Consider the following 13,440-nt stretch of genomic DNA (forward strand, 5'->3'; position numbering starts at 1 on the left):
AAGCGTAAAAGTCATTCGCGCGAATTGAATTTTTTTAATTTTGTACGTTTGCCCAGGGCTAAACGTCCAGAAAGGATGCAACACTGAGCGTTTTTCATTGACTCGCAGGTGGACACAGAGCGGTTGAGTTGCCACGTCCAGCACTTGTTATGTGGGCTCGCGGCGACGAAGTCGTTGCGGCGCCTTGCCCTCAAGTTCGCCTTCTCCACCAACGAGATGCATCGTCTCCTGCTAGCAGCCGTCAAATGCGCCACACTCAAGGAGCTGCACATTCCGCGCCTTCCGAACTCGACAATGGCTGCCGTGTTGGGGGCGCTAGCGCGTGCAGGCCCCGCGGACAAGCTGACCGTTGGAATGTAAGTGACCGGTCTGTTAGATAGGTCTCCATATGCGGCTTTCTGAATTGGCTCAAGAGGAATACGTAGAAGTGCATTCGGAGGAAACACAAGCATAATTTGCATCTTGTGTGCTATTGTCACACCGGAGCAAACGCCCAAACATTCGTGTTGCACACTCTGAACCGTGTTGTGACATTTTATTACAACCTTTATCCACAAAGATGTTTCTTGGGCTAGTTGGTTGCTCTTGATTTTGACCAAAACTTGTCCTTCGTCCTGTATCTCTCGCGCTTGTCCCCGCCTTCTTGTGCTCCTATATTATTGTCTTCATCCAGCATTATGCTAAAAATCTGCAGAAATGGAAGCGTTCAAAAGGAGGAGTGGACAGGACAACGCTAGACGCGCTGGACGAGGTGAAATTTCTTCGTGTTAACGCGTGCTTTTCTGATGGATTTTCCGGAACCAGGCACCAACTGGCTAAACAAGCTACGCTTATCTACCACAAACGGCTCTTCGCGGCGCTTACTTTTTAAGAATAACTGGCAATCTCTTTAGGAAACATTCTGTGCAGGATCTCTCGTTGTGTAGTTGAATTCCTGGGTTTGTCAAAAGAGAAAGAAATGAAAATGCTTTTAAGCGTAATGCACACTGAGTTGGGGTCCAAGTCACATTTTAGATTAATTTCAAACGGCAAAATCCTAGCGCCAGGCCGCGAGAAAGTTTGCACAATTTGCATCACCGGTAGGTAACTGGCGACACTGGATATCCAACCTTGATGCTCCTGCATGCGAGTCGGGTGCTGAAACCAATAGCTCACAGGTAATGTTGACCTGTCAGCCTGATATGAAATCTAAACATTGTAGCAGACGTGAAAACAAGAACAAAGAAGTACCTGCTGGAGACGAAACACAGCGTGCAGTCCATTAACACTTTACGCAGTCGTCTTCGCGCCGGATAGCTAAAATTCAGCTGTGGTTGTGTTCAGTTTCCTACAAGTAAAATCCTCCAGCTAAAGGTCCCGTTCACCAGAAAACCCGGCGCAGTCGTCGGCGTCAGTGAGAAATCCCCAGAGAAGCAAACTCATCCACTGTGACTTAGGTCACATGACCTTGTTACGTCATCTAAACCTTCCTACTGGCTGTGAGCGAAGTTGCCACGCTGGCAGGGGAGAGTTGAATTAATGAATGGTCACGAGTGCTTGCACAGAAAGAGCAATCTGGTTCTCACAAGCCCCGCCAGTGGCTGTGGTTGATGCACCAGTGCAGTGGCACATCACTTAACCGCTACGCTAGAATTGGTGTGGGGATTCCCGTAATCTACAAATGTAAATTAGAGAATGACCAATTCAACATATATGGTTATGTGGGCACAATCTAGGCGAAAGAGAAGGAATACTTGGGCAGGAGGAATCTTTAATTCTAATTGTGCAGTTAAGGCTAGTTTAAGCATTATGTGATGGTCAAAAAAGAGAAGAGCATCCGTGTATGCGAAGTGACACGCAATGTTGTCCCCAGGCCGGAGAATAATCCCATTAACGCTATCACCTCCTTCACTTAATATAGAAGAGGGTTAGGTTTTGCTGAAGCCTTTCGGATAGTTTTCTTCGCGTTTCATTGGACGCCCACAACACATATGGCTCTTTAGAAAATAGCCCCCCTCGGGTATGTTCAGACCCAGTGTTTCTATTTTACGCTAAAATTTTTATTCACTGTCCTCTCAACATGATTTAAACCTCCTGATGACTGCCTTGCGGTTCCAGGTTGAGCGCTCCTACAAACATCTTTTCGGCGCTGGTGATGCGTGGCTTCAGCACTCAACTTGAACAGAACCCTGGTGTATCGATCAACCAGCTGTACACGTCACTGGGCACACCATGCCGACTCGACTGCCACTGTGGAGATCATCTGTCATCGCTCGAGTTGGTGTTCCGGAGGAGAGACATGCATCCAGATATTGTACTGGCGCTGAGAGCCTACCTGCCCCTGACACGGAGTCTAAGGCGATTCGACATAAGATTCCCGGCATCACCTCACGGCGCGCACTTGATCATTGAGGGTATTGCTCTGAACAACAGCATCGAAGAGCTCAGTTTGAACTGTAAGTAACCTAAGAAGAGAGGGGAGGGGGGCACGGGGCACGAATGAGCAAAGCTCAGGGGTGGCACTTAGTGTTACTTGCATCAGTTCTGTCCTCTACAGCGCTCTTGACTTTGCTTACTGGCGCCTCTTGCATAAGCTGGCCCACAACAGATAAAGACTTTAAATATTACCTAGCAGCGAGCTGCCCAAAAATGTGCAAATTATGTCCTTCTAGTGCAGGTGACTTTGCACTGGTTCACTTGCCGATTGAGCTTTTATAACTAGAGTATACTCAGGCTGCTAGAAAAGATGACTCATCGCTTCCGACCAATCTGCTCTTCCAGAGCAGGAGCATAAGAAGCGATTATTTTTTTGCACTCTGGTATCACTGTGAATTGCTGGTATGTTAGACAAGCTAGCTGCAATCAGTCGTGCCTTTGGACCTGCCAGTTCTTCACGAGCATCTGCGCTGGGAATAGATACCTTGTTTTGATCTTGCATTGGTACTGCCGCAGGTCCCAGTTTAAGATTGCCGTAAATGATGGATTTTTGTATTCAGCAAATGTGCGCTGATCACCTCTGTGCTACTTCTTATAGTCAGAGCATTGATATATCTCATCAATACTCGAATTGCTTCTATTATTCGTCTGTCGAGTCTTTGTGGTAGCCTAAGTGGTCAGAGACTTCTATGCCTCGGCAGTGAACAGTGCCAGTAGTGCTCACTGGTTTAGCCGCCCTCAGTCTTCACTGTGTGGCCATGATGTCGAGAGTAGCGTAACCCGCGATCCATTAAAAAATTCTAGACGAAAATACCCACCACCAAACTGGAAATTACGAAGGAACAGTCGCTAACATGAGGACAGTTGCAGACGGATGCGTATCCTCAAGAGAGCTTCATAAACAAAATCCACATATGTGTATAGAGAGATAAATGCCCGCTACGCGGGGACTGCCCCTCGCAAAGCCTAACAGCATGGCCATGCTCAAAAATGTGGCCTGCATCTATTAATGATAACTACACTTTTGTGCAGTGGGACGCTGCGTTGTCCAGCATGATACTTTAAAACCAGCTCCTGCCGATCGACAGGGCGTAGTGGACAGCACAAACTGTTAGGGCTTGCATTGAGGGCCGTGCCTATTGCAAGATAGCCACCATTTTTCACAAGTTTTTCACTCGTTCGCTCACTCACTCAATGGCTCACTCTCTCACTAGCTCGCTCACTGGCTCACCCACTGGCTCGCTCGCTCACTCACTTGCTCACTTACTGGCTCGCTTGCTCACCGACTCACTCACCGGCTGCTCACTCACTCACCGGCTGCTCACTCACTCACCGGCTGCTCACTCACTCACCGGCTGCTCACTCACTCACCGGCTCGCTCACTCACTCACTGGGCCGCTCACTCACTCACCGGCTCGCTCACTCACTCACTGGGCCGCTCACTCACTCACCGGCTCGCTCACTCACTCACCGGTTCGCTCGCTCACTCTCCGGCTCGCTCGCTCGCTCACTTGCTGCTCGCTCGCCCACTCACTGGCTCCCTCGCCCACTCACTTTATGGCTCGCTCGCCCACTCAATGGCTCGCTCGCCCACTCACTTACTGGCTCGCTGACTAGCTCAGTCGCTCACTGGCTCGCTGACTAGCTCAGTCGCTCACTGGCTCAGTCAATCACTGGCTCAGTCAATCACTGGCTCAGTCACTCACTGGCTCAGTCACTCACTGGCTCAGTCACTCACTGGCTCAGTCACTCACTGGCTCAGTCACTCAAGGGCTCAGTCACTCAAGGGCTCAGTCACTCAAGCGCTCAGTCACTAAAGGGCTCAGTCACTAAAGGGCTCAGTCACTAAAGGGCTCAGTCACTAAAGGGCTCATTCACTCAAGGGCTCGTTCACTAAAGGGCTCATTCACTAAAGGGCTCATTCACTAAAGGGCTCATTCACTAAAGGGCTCATTCACTAAAGGGCTCATTCACTAAGGGGATCATTGACTCAAGGGCTCACTCTATCATTGGCTCACTCTCACCGGCTCACTGTGTCACCGGCTCACTCTGTCACCGGCTCACTCTGTCACCGGCTCACTCTGTCACCGGCTCACTCTGTCACCGGCTCACTCTGTCACCGGCTCACCCTGTCAACGGCTCACTCTTTCACCGGCTCACTCTGTCACCGGCTCACTCTGTCACCGGCTCACTCTGTCACCGGCTCACTCTATCATTGGCTCACTCTATCATTGGCTCACTCTATCATTGGCTCACTCTATCATTGGCTCACTCTATCATTGGCTCACTCTACCATTGGCTCATTCTATCATTGGCTCACTCTATCATTGGCTCACTCTATCATGGGCTGTCTCTCTTATGCTCTCATGGGCTGTCTGCCTTATGCTCTCATGGGCTGTCTTTCTTATGCTCTCATGGGCTGTCTCTCTTATGCTCTCACGGGCTGTCTCTCTTATGCTCTCACGGGCTGTCTCTCTTATGCTCTCACGGGCTGTCTCCCTTATGCTCTCACGGGCTGTCTCCCTTATGCTCTCACGGGCTGTCTCCCTTATGCTCTCACGGGCTGTCTCTCTTATGCTCTCACGGGCTGCCTCTCATATGCTCTCACGGGCTGTCTCTCTTATGCTCTCGTGGGCTGTCTCTCTCATGGGTTCTTTCTCTCTCGTTATCTCTTTCTCTTGGGCTCTCGTTATCTCTTTCTCTTGGGCTCTCTCTCTCTCATGGGCTCTCGTTATCTTTCTCTTGGGCTCTCTCTCTCACGGTCTCACTCACTCACTGGCTCGCTCATTCATTGGCTCGTTCGTTCACTCGAGGGAGACGCGTGGAAGTAGAAAAAGTGACAAAATGTAGGCAGGAAACGCATGCGAAGCGATATACTCCGCCACCAGCGACCACAAGTTATCCCCTTTCTCCACCAGGACTGTGAGCTGCACTAATTCATTCAACTCGCTTAACTGGACGCTTCGTGTCGTGCAGTTTAGATATTCATGTTTCTTATTCCTTTTCATATCGATTGCTTATTGAGCTGAATCTTCCAAGGTGTGTCTTGTTAATTGACGAAAGGAGACTGCTAATGCGTTAGCATTTTCTCTCCCGTTGCGCAGAAAATCTTCGCTTCGTCTGTGCCGGTGTTGTCGGAGCTGTGAGCGAAAAATCCGGATTGTATCGCCTGCCTGCCGTAGCAAGTGCATCTTAATGCTTGTCCCTTGAGGTTGCTCGGAAAGAGCAATTTAGGTCCGCCAAGCCCCAGCGGTGGCCCTGTTTGAAACAACCACCTGCTGGAGCTGTCGTGCACCACTTATCAGCTGCACCACTGTTCCAGGAACGGCATAAAGACTCCCCGTAATCTATGAACGTAAAGTGATCAGCAAAGAGTACCCCAGGTCACTGAATGGACTCATTAACGCTGGAGCTTAATTCCTTAAAGGCGAAAACAGTGTCGCTCAAGTTTTACAATGTGTTACTTCCGTCCCGAAGGCATGGAGCATGAACCTGTAATGTAATCACACTTTTTTATTAATGCGTGGAATTGCACAATAATATGTGAGAATGCATAGCACATTGTTTCAGAGTCGAAATATTAGGTGTGCGCGGTGTGTACTTCAATTTCTTTTGTTGTCTTTTTGTCTTCTTACATTCCCGCATTTGTTTTGAAGTTTCCCGTTTTTTTGTGTGAACTTGTATTACTGCTTGAGTTTGAACTGAATGGCAGGCTGATTACGAATGAAAATCTGTTTGTTCTGCTTCAAAAATGAACCAAGAACAAGTCCGTCTACCTCCTCGCAGGGTTATCTGTGAGCGAGGAAGACATGCAAGTGCTTTGTGACTGGGTTGCGCGCAGCCGCCGTCTGCACAGCCTTCAGCTGGCGCTGATCGACGAAGGAGACAAAATGGTTCTGCAAAAGCTTTCCACAGTTCTGAAGAGCAGTTACACGCTTATGTCTTTAGGCGTGAAGCAGTGGCCAGGTGATGAAGCTGGACTGAACGCCATGAATCTGGTAAGCAGCTGATGCTTGTCGTGCTGGTGGCTATCAAATTTATGCGATGCATGTTCAATATCATACAGACGTAACGCTGGCTTACTATGGCTATTGAAGGTACACCAAACTAGTCGTGTAAACAGCAGCTAAACGATTAGGTGAATCTTTTGCGCGTTCGCTTATGGTGGATGTCCAGTGACTTGGCACGCATACCACATGCTTTTTTTGGGTTTCTTGTAAAGGACCTATTTATAAATTTCAGTGCAATGCAGAGCCGCGACGCAAAGGAATTCGAACGATGCGGCGCCTGCGCTCCGCTGATCGAGTTTATTTCGTCATCCCGCTTCTATCTGAGTGGTAAGAAAAACTCGCCCTAGAAGGTACCATTGACCACTCTACCATCTTTGCTACTACAGCAATAAACCGTGATGAAAAAAAAATCGAGCAGCGGTGTCCATGGGAGCGCCGTTGTTTGCGCGTCTTTTCTACGCCCTTGTTCCTCCTCCTTGTTATCCGCTGTACACTGTTCGCTAGGCGTTAGCTGACAGGACAACAATCGCATGGGCTGCTGGCGATTTGCAATAGTGTACAGCAGGTCCCACAACTTTAAAAATTCGTATTGCACCACCTTGTACACAGGCTTACAAGCATTACCTGCATTGCCCCCCCCCCTCCCGCTCCGTACCTAGCGCCCTCGCTAAGCCCTGCCAACAAGGCCAGGCCTACTTCGATTTTTAGGACCAATCGCTGGAGAAGAGTGGTACTTTGCGCAGCACACATTGCAGTTCCCTCACAAGCCAGAGCTACATTCGCCACACAGCTTCACGAGAGAGTAGCTAGAAAACTTTCCCTTGTGCACTTCAAGAAGATTCCGACTGGCGAAGATGTAAATAAGTTTGGAGGCGGTCCAATGTATTGTCAACCTGGACGACGCTGTCTGTGCAGGGCGCATTGTCTGCGGAGTAGCCTCCCTGAAGGAGACAGTGAGGACAAGAGAAGTTGGCCCGAGTCGATATGGTACCGCGTCCTAATCACAGATTTCTCTCTCGCCGAAATCGCCGCTATTATAAGCTAGAAACGACCCTACGTTTTTTCTAGTTTTGATACATGATAGCCTTAGCTGCTTATGTGCCATAATTTCAAAACAAAACACAAGGTTACAGCGTTCTAACACGCGTACCGTCTAGCTTGTCCGGTTACTGTCTGGGCTCGCCGATAGGCGCCCATGGGAGTTGGCAGCTACGCCGTGCTACGCTTGCTCGGACATTGTTTATACCACCTCGATACTCTAATGCCCGGCCATTTGCCCGAAGCACTGAATGTCCGTCATGGCGAGCCTGTGCGACAATATACCTTCCCCTATGTATTCTCGCAGGTTCGCCGCAACTACGGACTCGTCCAGTGCGCGTCTGCTTTCATCCTTGGCTCTTCGCTGAAGCGAGCTGCGGTGGCCTTCGAACTGGTCTCGTGGCATCCGCAGATCTCTACGGTTGTCCAGCGCATGGGGTCCCTGGGCGCGGCAGATGCCGCGCTGATCCGAGAGAGCGCCAGGCGTCTCCACGACGAGGTACGCACGCGCATAGTGGCTACCTTGCGTATCCTCGACGCAGCCCGCGTCGGTCGCATTCGATGTACGTATCGCTCTCCGGCGGACGCACTTCAATGGAGGCGAAATTCTAGAGGCCTGTGTACTGTGCAATGTAAGTCCAGGCTAAAAAACCCGAGGAGCTGCGTGACTTGAAAGCGCTAAGAAGTTAAACTGACACAAAATGACGACGAGTCGACGTGCCGAAACTCTCAACTGAAAGTTTATTTGTAAAAAAATGCGCATATTATGAGAGACAGGAGCCATCACGGAGGATACGTGTCGATGTTTTCGATTAAGAACAACTTTTGTCGTCTGACAACAAACCACATCTCACTCGGTGATAGTGCTATTGAAGGCGTGCTGACACAACTTTGGCGTGTGTTCGCGTGTGTGTAGACGAAAGCGAGATGACATGCGAAGGCGAGCAGCTCTCGCAGTACTTGATGGAAAACAGCGACACGCATGCGGAATCATGGCTTCCATCTCCCTTAATATGCCCATTTTTTCCAATAAATATTCAGTTCATAGTGGCTCCACGTCCTGTCGTCTTGTTTTTTTCTCGTGACTCCTCCAAGCAGTCAAGCAACAGAGCAATGCAATAATTCTCTTGTATAGCCTTGCTAACTTCAGGTGGTCCCAATTATCCGGAGCCGCAACTATAGTGTTCCTTATCGTTTTAGTCATTTTCGGACTTTTAACGCCAAAACACAAAACATAGTAAAACCAGAAATTTTCCTGCTGCCTAGTGCAGCTTTCCTTGGACTTTGAACAAAGCTTTTCTTTGTTACGAGCAACACCGTCCACTTTCGAGAATGATTATTATCTTACAAAGAGTAGGATATTTGCACAAAAGAGACGTCACGCTACGGCGGCGGCGCGAGCTAGTCTACGAAAGATCGGCAGCGAGGAACACCGTAGTTGGCTGTGATGTGTAAATATTTCGCCGGCGCTTGCGCACTACTTGCCTGGGTGGTGGTGCAAAAACGAATGAATGGATGGTCGAGCCATAATGGCACCATAATGGTAATGAGCGTCGTGGTGCCAGAAACAGACTGTGAAAATGGAAGCAGTGGTTTTAGTATAACGCGGGCAGGACAATGCGACCTCAATTGTTTGCAAGCCGTGAGCCTATCTTCCGAAACAGGTTTTTTGACCCGACTTGAAGGGCCTATGTTAACACGATGCCCTCTTTTTTGACAAACATCTGTGAGTACAAGATGATTAAAGGGCACATTTCAAGCCCTTAAAGTTTTGTACATGCTGTATAGTGGTAGGCTTTATTACGGCATGCATGTGTGCTGGTATTCTGCTTTGTTTTCCATGAACAGCGGCGGTGATATAATTAATGCCTTGCTTCAACTTTTTTTTACCTGGCTATTCTTTTTCACTTCGTTATTGCACGTGACCCGTGAATTCAAAATACGTGAACAGCATTCACTTGTGCATACGTTCTTACAACAACACCACGAACAAAACACTCTTGTTATCCCATCGTTACATCTTGTCCTCCTCCAATAAGATTCACTAATAAACGCCCAAAAACCAGGTCCGGCTTCCGCGGCGGTTCAGCGGTTATGGCGCTCGCCTGCTGACCCGAAAGACGCGGGCTCAATCCCGGCCCCGGCGGTCGAATTTCGCTGGAGGAAAACATTTTAGAGGCCAGTGTACTGTGCGATGGAAATGCAAGTTTAAGAACCCCAGGCAGTCGAAATTTCCGGGGCCCTTTGCGCTGGGACGTTAAACCCCCACAAACCACAAATACGAGGAAAGAACTTTTGCGGCTTCAAGAAATGTGCGTTAGACTTCGCATATTGGGCACATTTCCTGGTATTGCGCAGAACCACAATCCTCATGACTTTTCCCGCGTCCCTCAGAGCCTGAGTCACTTTGGGACATTAAACTCTGATAAACCATCATGACTTCTCCCAATATCTATGGTCTGAGTTACGCATCTCAACAAAAGAATAACCCCAACAGAACACATCATGTAAAAGTATCTCACGCTAAAGGAGAAATATTACAGCTACACTTAGTTTAATTTGCATGGTTCTAAACTGCAGTTCCCGTAAGTGCAATAGTAGAGGGAAACATCGAAAAAATAACTTACTCAGCTGCATCAGTATTTAGACCTGAATGTTACGTTGTGATTGCAAGTATTCAGAATATATTAGATAATAGCATCGAGAAGAGTATTATCTAAGCGAAGTTCCTCAGCCTGCTAAAAGCAATACACTCCAACAATGCAGTCACAATATTATTTTGTAATATGTTCATAACGCAATTCTGATGGGTCCCGAGCCGTGTAGTAATTGGTGGCAATGAAAGAGCGGATGTATGCGCTGCACGATATCTCAACAAAGAAATCAAGAAAGCAAAAGTACAACATTAGGAATGCAATAAGTAACTTTAGGTCGCATTCGACTTCGCCACATATATCTGACAGACCTTTATATTGAAACCTAGCTGCGAACTATGCAGAGATGTGGAGACCGCGAACCACATTTTATGTTCATGCCAACAAACGGAGACTGTGGATGCAGCGAACCACATTATATTTTCATGCAGAAGAACAGAGAGACTAAGAAAAAAGATTAGCTACAGTTTAATGGCGAACGCATAAGGTTACATATTACGTTACTCGTGTGAGAAGAAGCACTTGTCGTTTTCTCCGTATTTACGTTATAAAAAGAACAACACCTTCAGTGCAAACTGTTAAAAGTTTAATCATTTTTTCAAGATGCAAACACATTAGCCTTGCGTTTAGCATACGATGGCCTTAGTTCCCTGAGTGGCATAGACCACAATACACATATTAGTCTGCAACTGGTTCTAAAGCATGAATCGACCGTCTACCGCTCGGCTTCCATGCCGGCTGTTGTCGAAAGTCAGAGACCGTTTCCGTTGTTGTCTCTGCTTTATTACTTTACACCATCGAGAAACCACACTGTTTGCCTCGCACGAGGCTGCCACCGCCAACGAAGAAGCTGAAGGTCATCGTGAAAGAGCGCTGCCATTTTGCTGGCACTTGAAGCAATATTCTAGAGAGTCGCCATATTGTACCGATTGAGTCGTTGCCTTCAGTTTGTCAAAACTGCGGAAAGCGGACAGCCAGTCCAACTCCGGAGAGTGGTCCTGGGTCGTGAGCGCCAGGCGGTCCCACGCCAAATACATAACACCGTGAAATCTAATTTAAATTTGAACTGAAAAAGTACTTAGGCATATTGAGGACTGCCTATGCTTCGTTAGTGCGTTAGACTTCGAGACCACGTGGTAATGCTGACACATTAAGTGACAGCAGCCATTGCTTAAAATGCACCATTGTAACATCAGAGAATGAGTAATTGGAGCTATTGGAAGAATTCCTCCCTTTTAGCTATTGTCATCCGAACTGGCTTTATTCCTCCAGCACTGTAAATTTGTTACTGTTTGCTGTAAAGGGACTCCGTCTACTACAACGTCATCGAACGCCGTATAGCTGTCCCGTGCCTTCCAAAAGCATTGTCAAATCCTTGTGGAGGCGTCATCGGAGGCAGCTTCACAAAGGAGGCGCATAGCCTAACAACTTTGCAATAAAACAGCACAGCAGACGGGACCACGAAAAAGAAGGCACAAAGCCGGGCGCTGCCTGAAAACCACGTGCTAGCCCCAGACTCATTGCGCAGGTTTGTAAGAAGCTTTTCGAAATGAAGCTACTCGCCAGCGTATGGCAGCTGAGTGCAAATATGTCGATAGGCGTAAAAAAGAGGAGGGTACACTTCATTTCCTGATTAAGGCTTTAAACGCGACATTAATAATGCCCATGTATGCGAAAATAGGAATTTCCGAATTTAAATTCATAGATCCCTTGAAATCATGTTACCATACCCAGCGCAGCGGTGGAGCGTTTATGCGATGCGACACTCCACTTCGATGGTAGGTGCTGCCAGCGATGGAGCGTGTGCGACCCAGGTTATTCCTTCAGAGCAATCTCCCGCGGGTACTGATTAACCCAACTGCCATCTTGCACAGTGGTCACTTTGATCACGATCCGGTGGCAGGTTGTGATGACCGCGCAAGGTCACGTGGCCTAGGTGGTCCACCTTGGTTTTCGGGGCGGCCAACTGCTCTGGTTGCTGCCGCTTCCAGGCTTCAAAAGGTAGCCAACAGCGACGTTCGATTTTTTTTCGACATGGGTCACCAAAGCTCTCGCGTGAAAAGGGCTGTCCTCTATAAAAACTATAGAGAGCAAGACATTTCGGAGGGCCTGTCTTCTGTAAACAGATTGCAGAGCTACCTACGGAGTCAATCCCCTGGTACTGTTACTAGTGGTTGGCGCAAGCGCTCATATCTTTACAAATTTCAGGCAACCACCTAAGCCAATGTGCTGACTTTATTTTTTTCTTCATACTTGCGCTTCACATTATCTTGTACTGCTCAGTCTACGTCGCGTTTCCCTCGACCGAAAAACGTGGAAAAAGGCTTCGGTTATGATATCTTGTCAAGGCGCGTAAAAGCTGTGGGCAGTTGTGATGATGATTGCAAATTTTTACAGCGCAAGGGCATCTGCGGCCAAAGAGCGCCATGCCACAAAGTATTGTCTTTTACTAAAAATGGGGTCAAAACCCATTTCCCAAGAATTTCACTCTGAATAAGCTGAGCGTCAGGTGAGGGGAAGCTTGCACCCATTTTAGCAACGTTGTGTATCAGGCGACACCGGGGATTGAACCCAGAACCTCACGCATGCGAGGCGGATGGTCAAGCGACTATGCCCGCTCTACGGTTACTGCTGGAATTTGCCTCGGGATTTTCAGATTGGTTTCTTCTGAAAACTTGGGCGTACAACACTTGTTTCAATTGCGCACCTCATTGCGATAGCGTAGGCCTCATCATCGCACATAATAGTGCAGTTACTGCCGCCTTTCTGAACCGGACCACGTGATGCCTGACGTCACATCGATGTCCAGGCGCAGCTAACACCTGCCGCCACGCTTGCCTCCACAAAGGCGGCATGTAGCGTCGGTTAACGATGTTATACCCTTTAGCGTCATCATCATTATCAACTTGACTACGCCCACTTCAGAGCAAAGGCCTCTCCCATGCCTCTCCAATTAACCCACTTCTTATCCGACTGCGCCTACAGTATCCCCGCAAACTTCTTAATCTCATCCGCACACCATATTTTCTGCCGCCCCTGCTATGTTTACCTTAACCCGTTATGTTACCCTTAAGAGCTAGCGGTTATCATGCATTCGCATAAGATACCCTGCCAAAGCCCATTTCATCCTTTTGGTTTCGACTACGATATGATTAACCTGCGTTTGTTCCTTCAAACACTCCGCCCGCTTCCAGTCTCTTAACATTGCACCTAGCATTTTTCTTTCTGTAGCTCACTGCGTTGTCCTTAAGCTGAACCCTTTTCGTTAGACTCCACCTTTCTGCCCCACAGGTACATGCCGGCAAGATACAGCTGTTGCGTAT

General features: G+C 48.3%; 1 protein-coding gene across 2 annotated transcripts in view; it reads left to right on the plus strand.

Moving 5' to 3' along the window:
* Positions 1 to 13,440, plus strand: part of LOC144130166 (uncharacterized) — a 123,198-nt gene that overhangs the window by 92,348 nt on the left and 17,410 nt on the right. For both annotated transcript variants that reach the window (XM_077664170.1, XM_077664172.1), the window contains 4 exons: positions 109 to 356; positions 2,098 to 2,435; positions 6,202 to 6,413; positions 7,771 to 7,962. In XM_077664170.1, the coding sequence (XP_077520296.1) occupies positions 109 to 356; positions 2,098 to 2,435; positions 6,202 to 6,413; positions 7,771 to 7,962 (990 nt within the window). The remainder of the gene's footprint in view (positions 1 to 108; positions 357 to 2,097; positions 2,436 to 6,201; positions 6,414 to 7,770; positions 7,963 to 13,440) is intronic.

Source organism: Amblyomma americanum, chromosome 4 (genome assembly GCF_052857255.1).
Source record: "Amblyomma americanum isolate KBUSLIRL-KWMA chromosome 4, ASM5285725v1, whole genome shotgun sequence".
In the NCBI taxonomy this organism is placed as follows: Eukaryota; Metazoa; Arthropoda; class Arachnida; order Ixodida; family Ixodidae; genus Amblyomma; species Amblyomma americanum.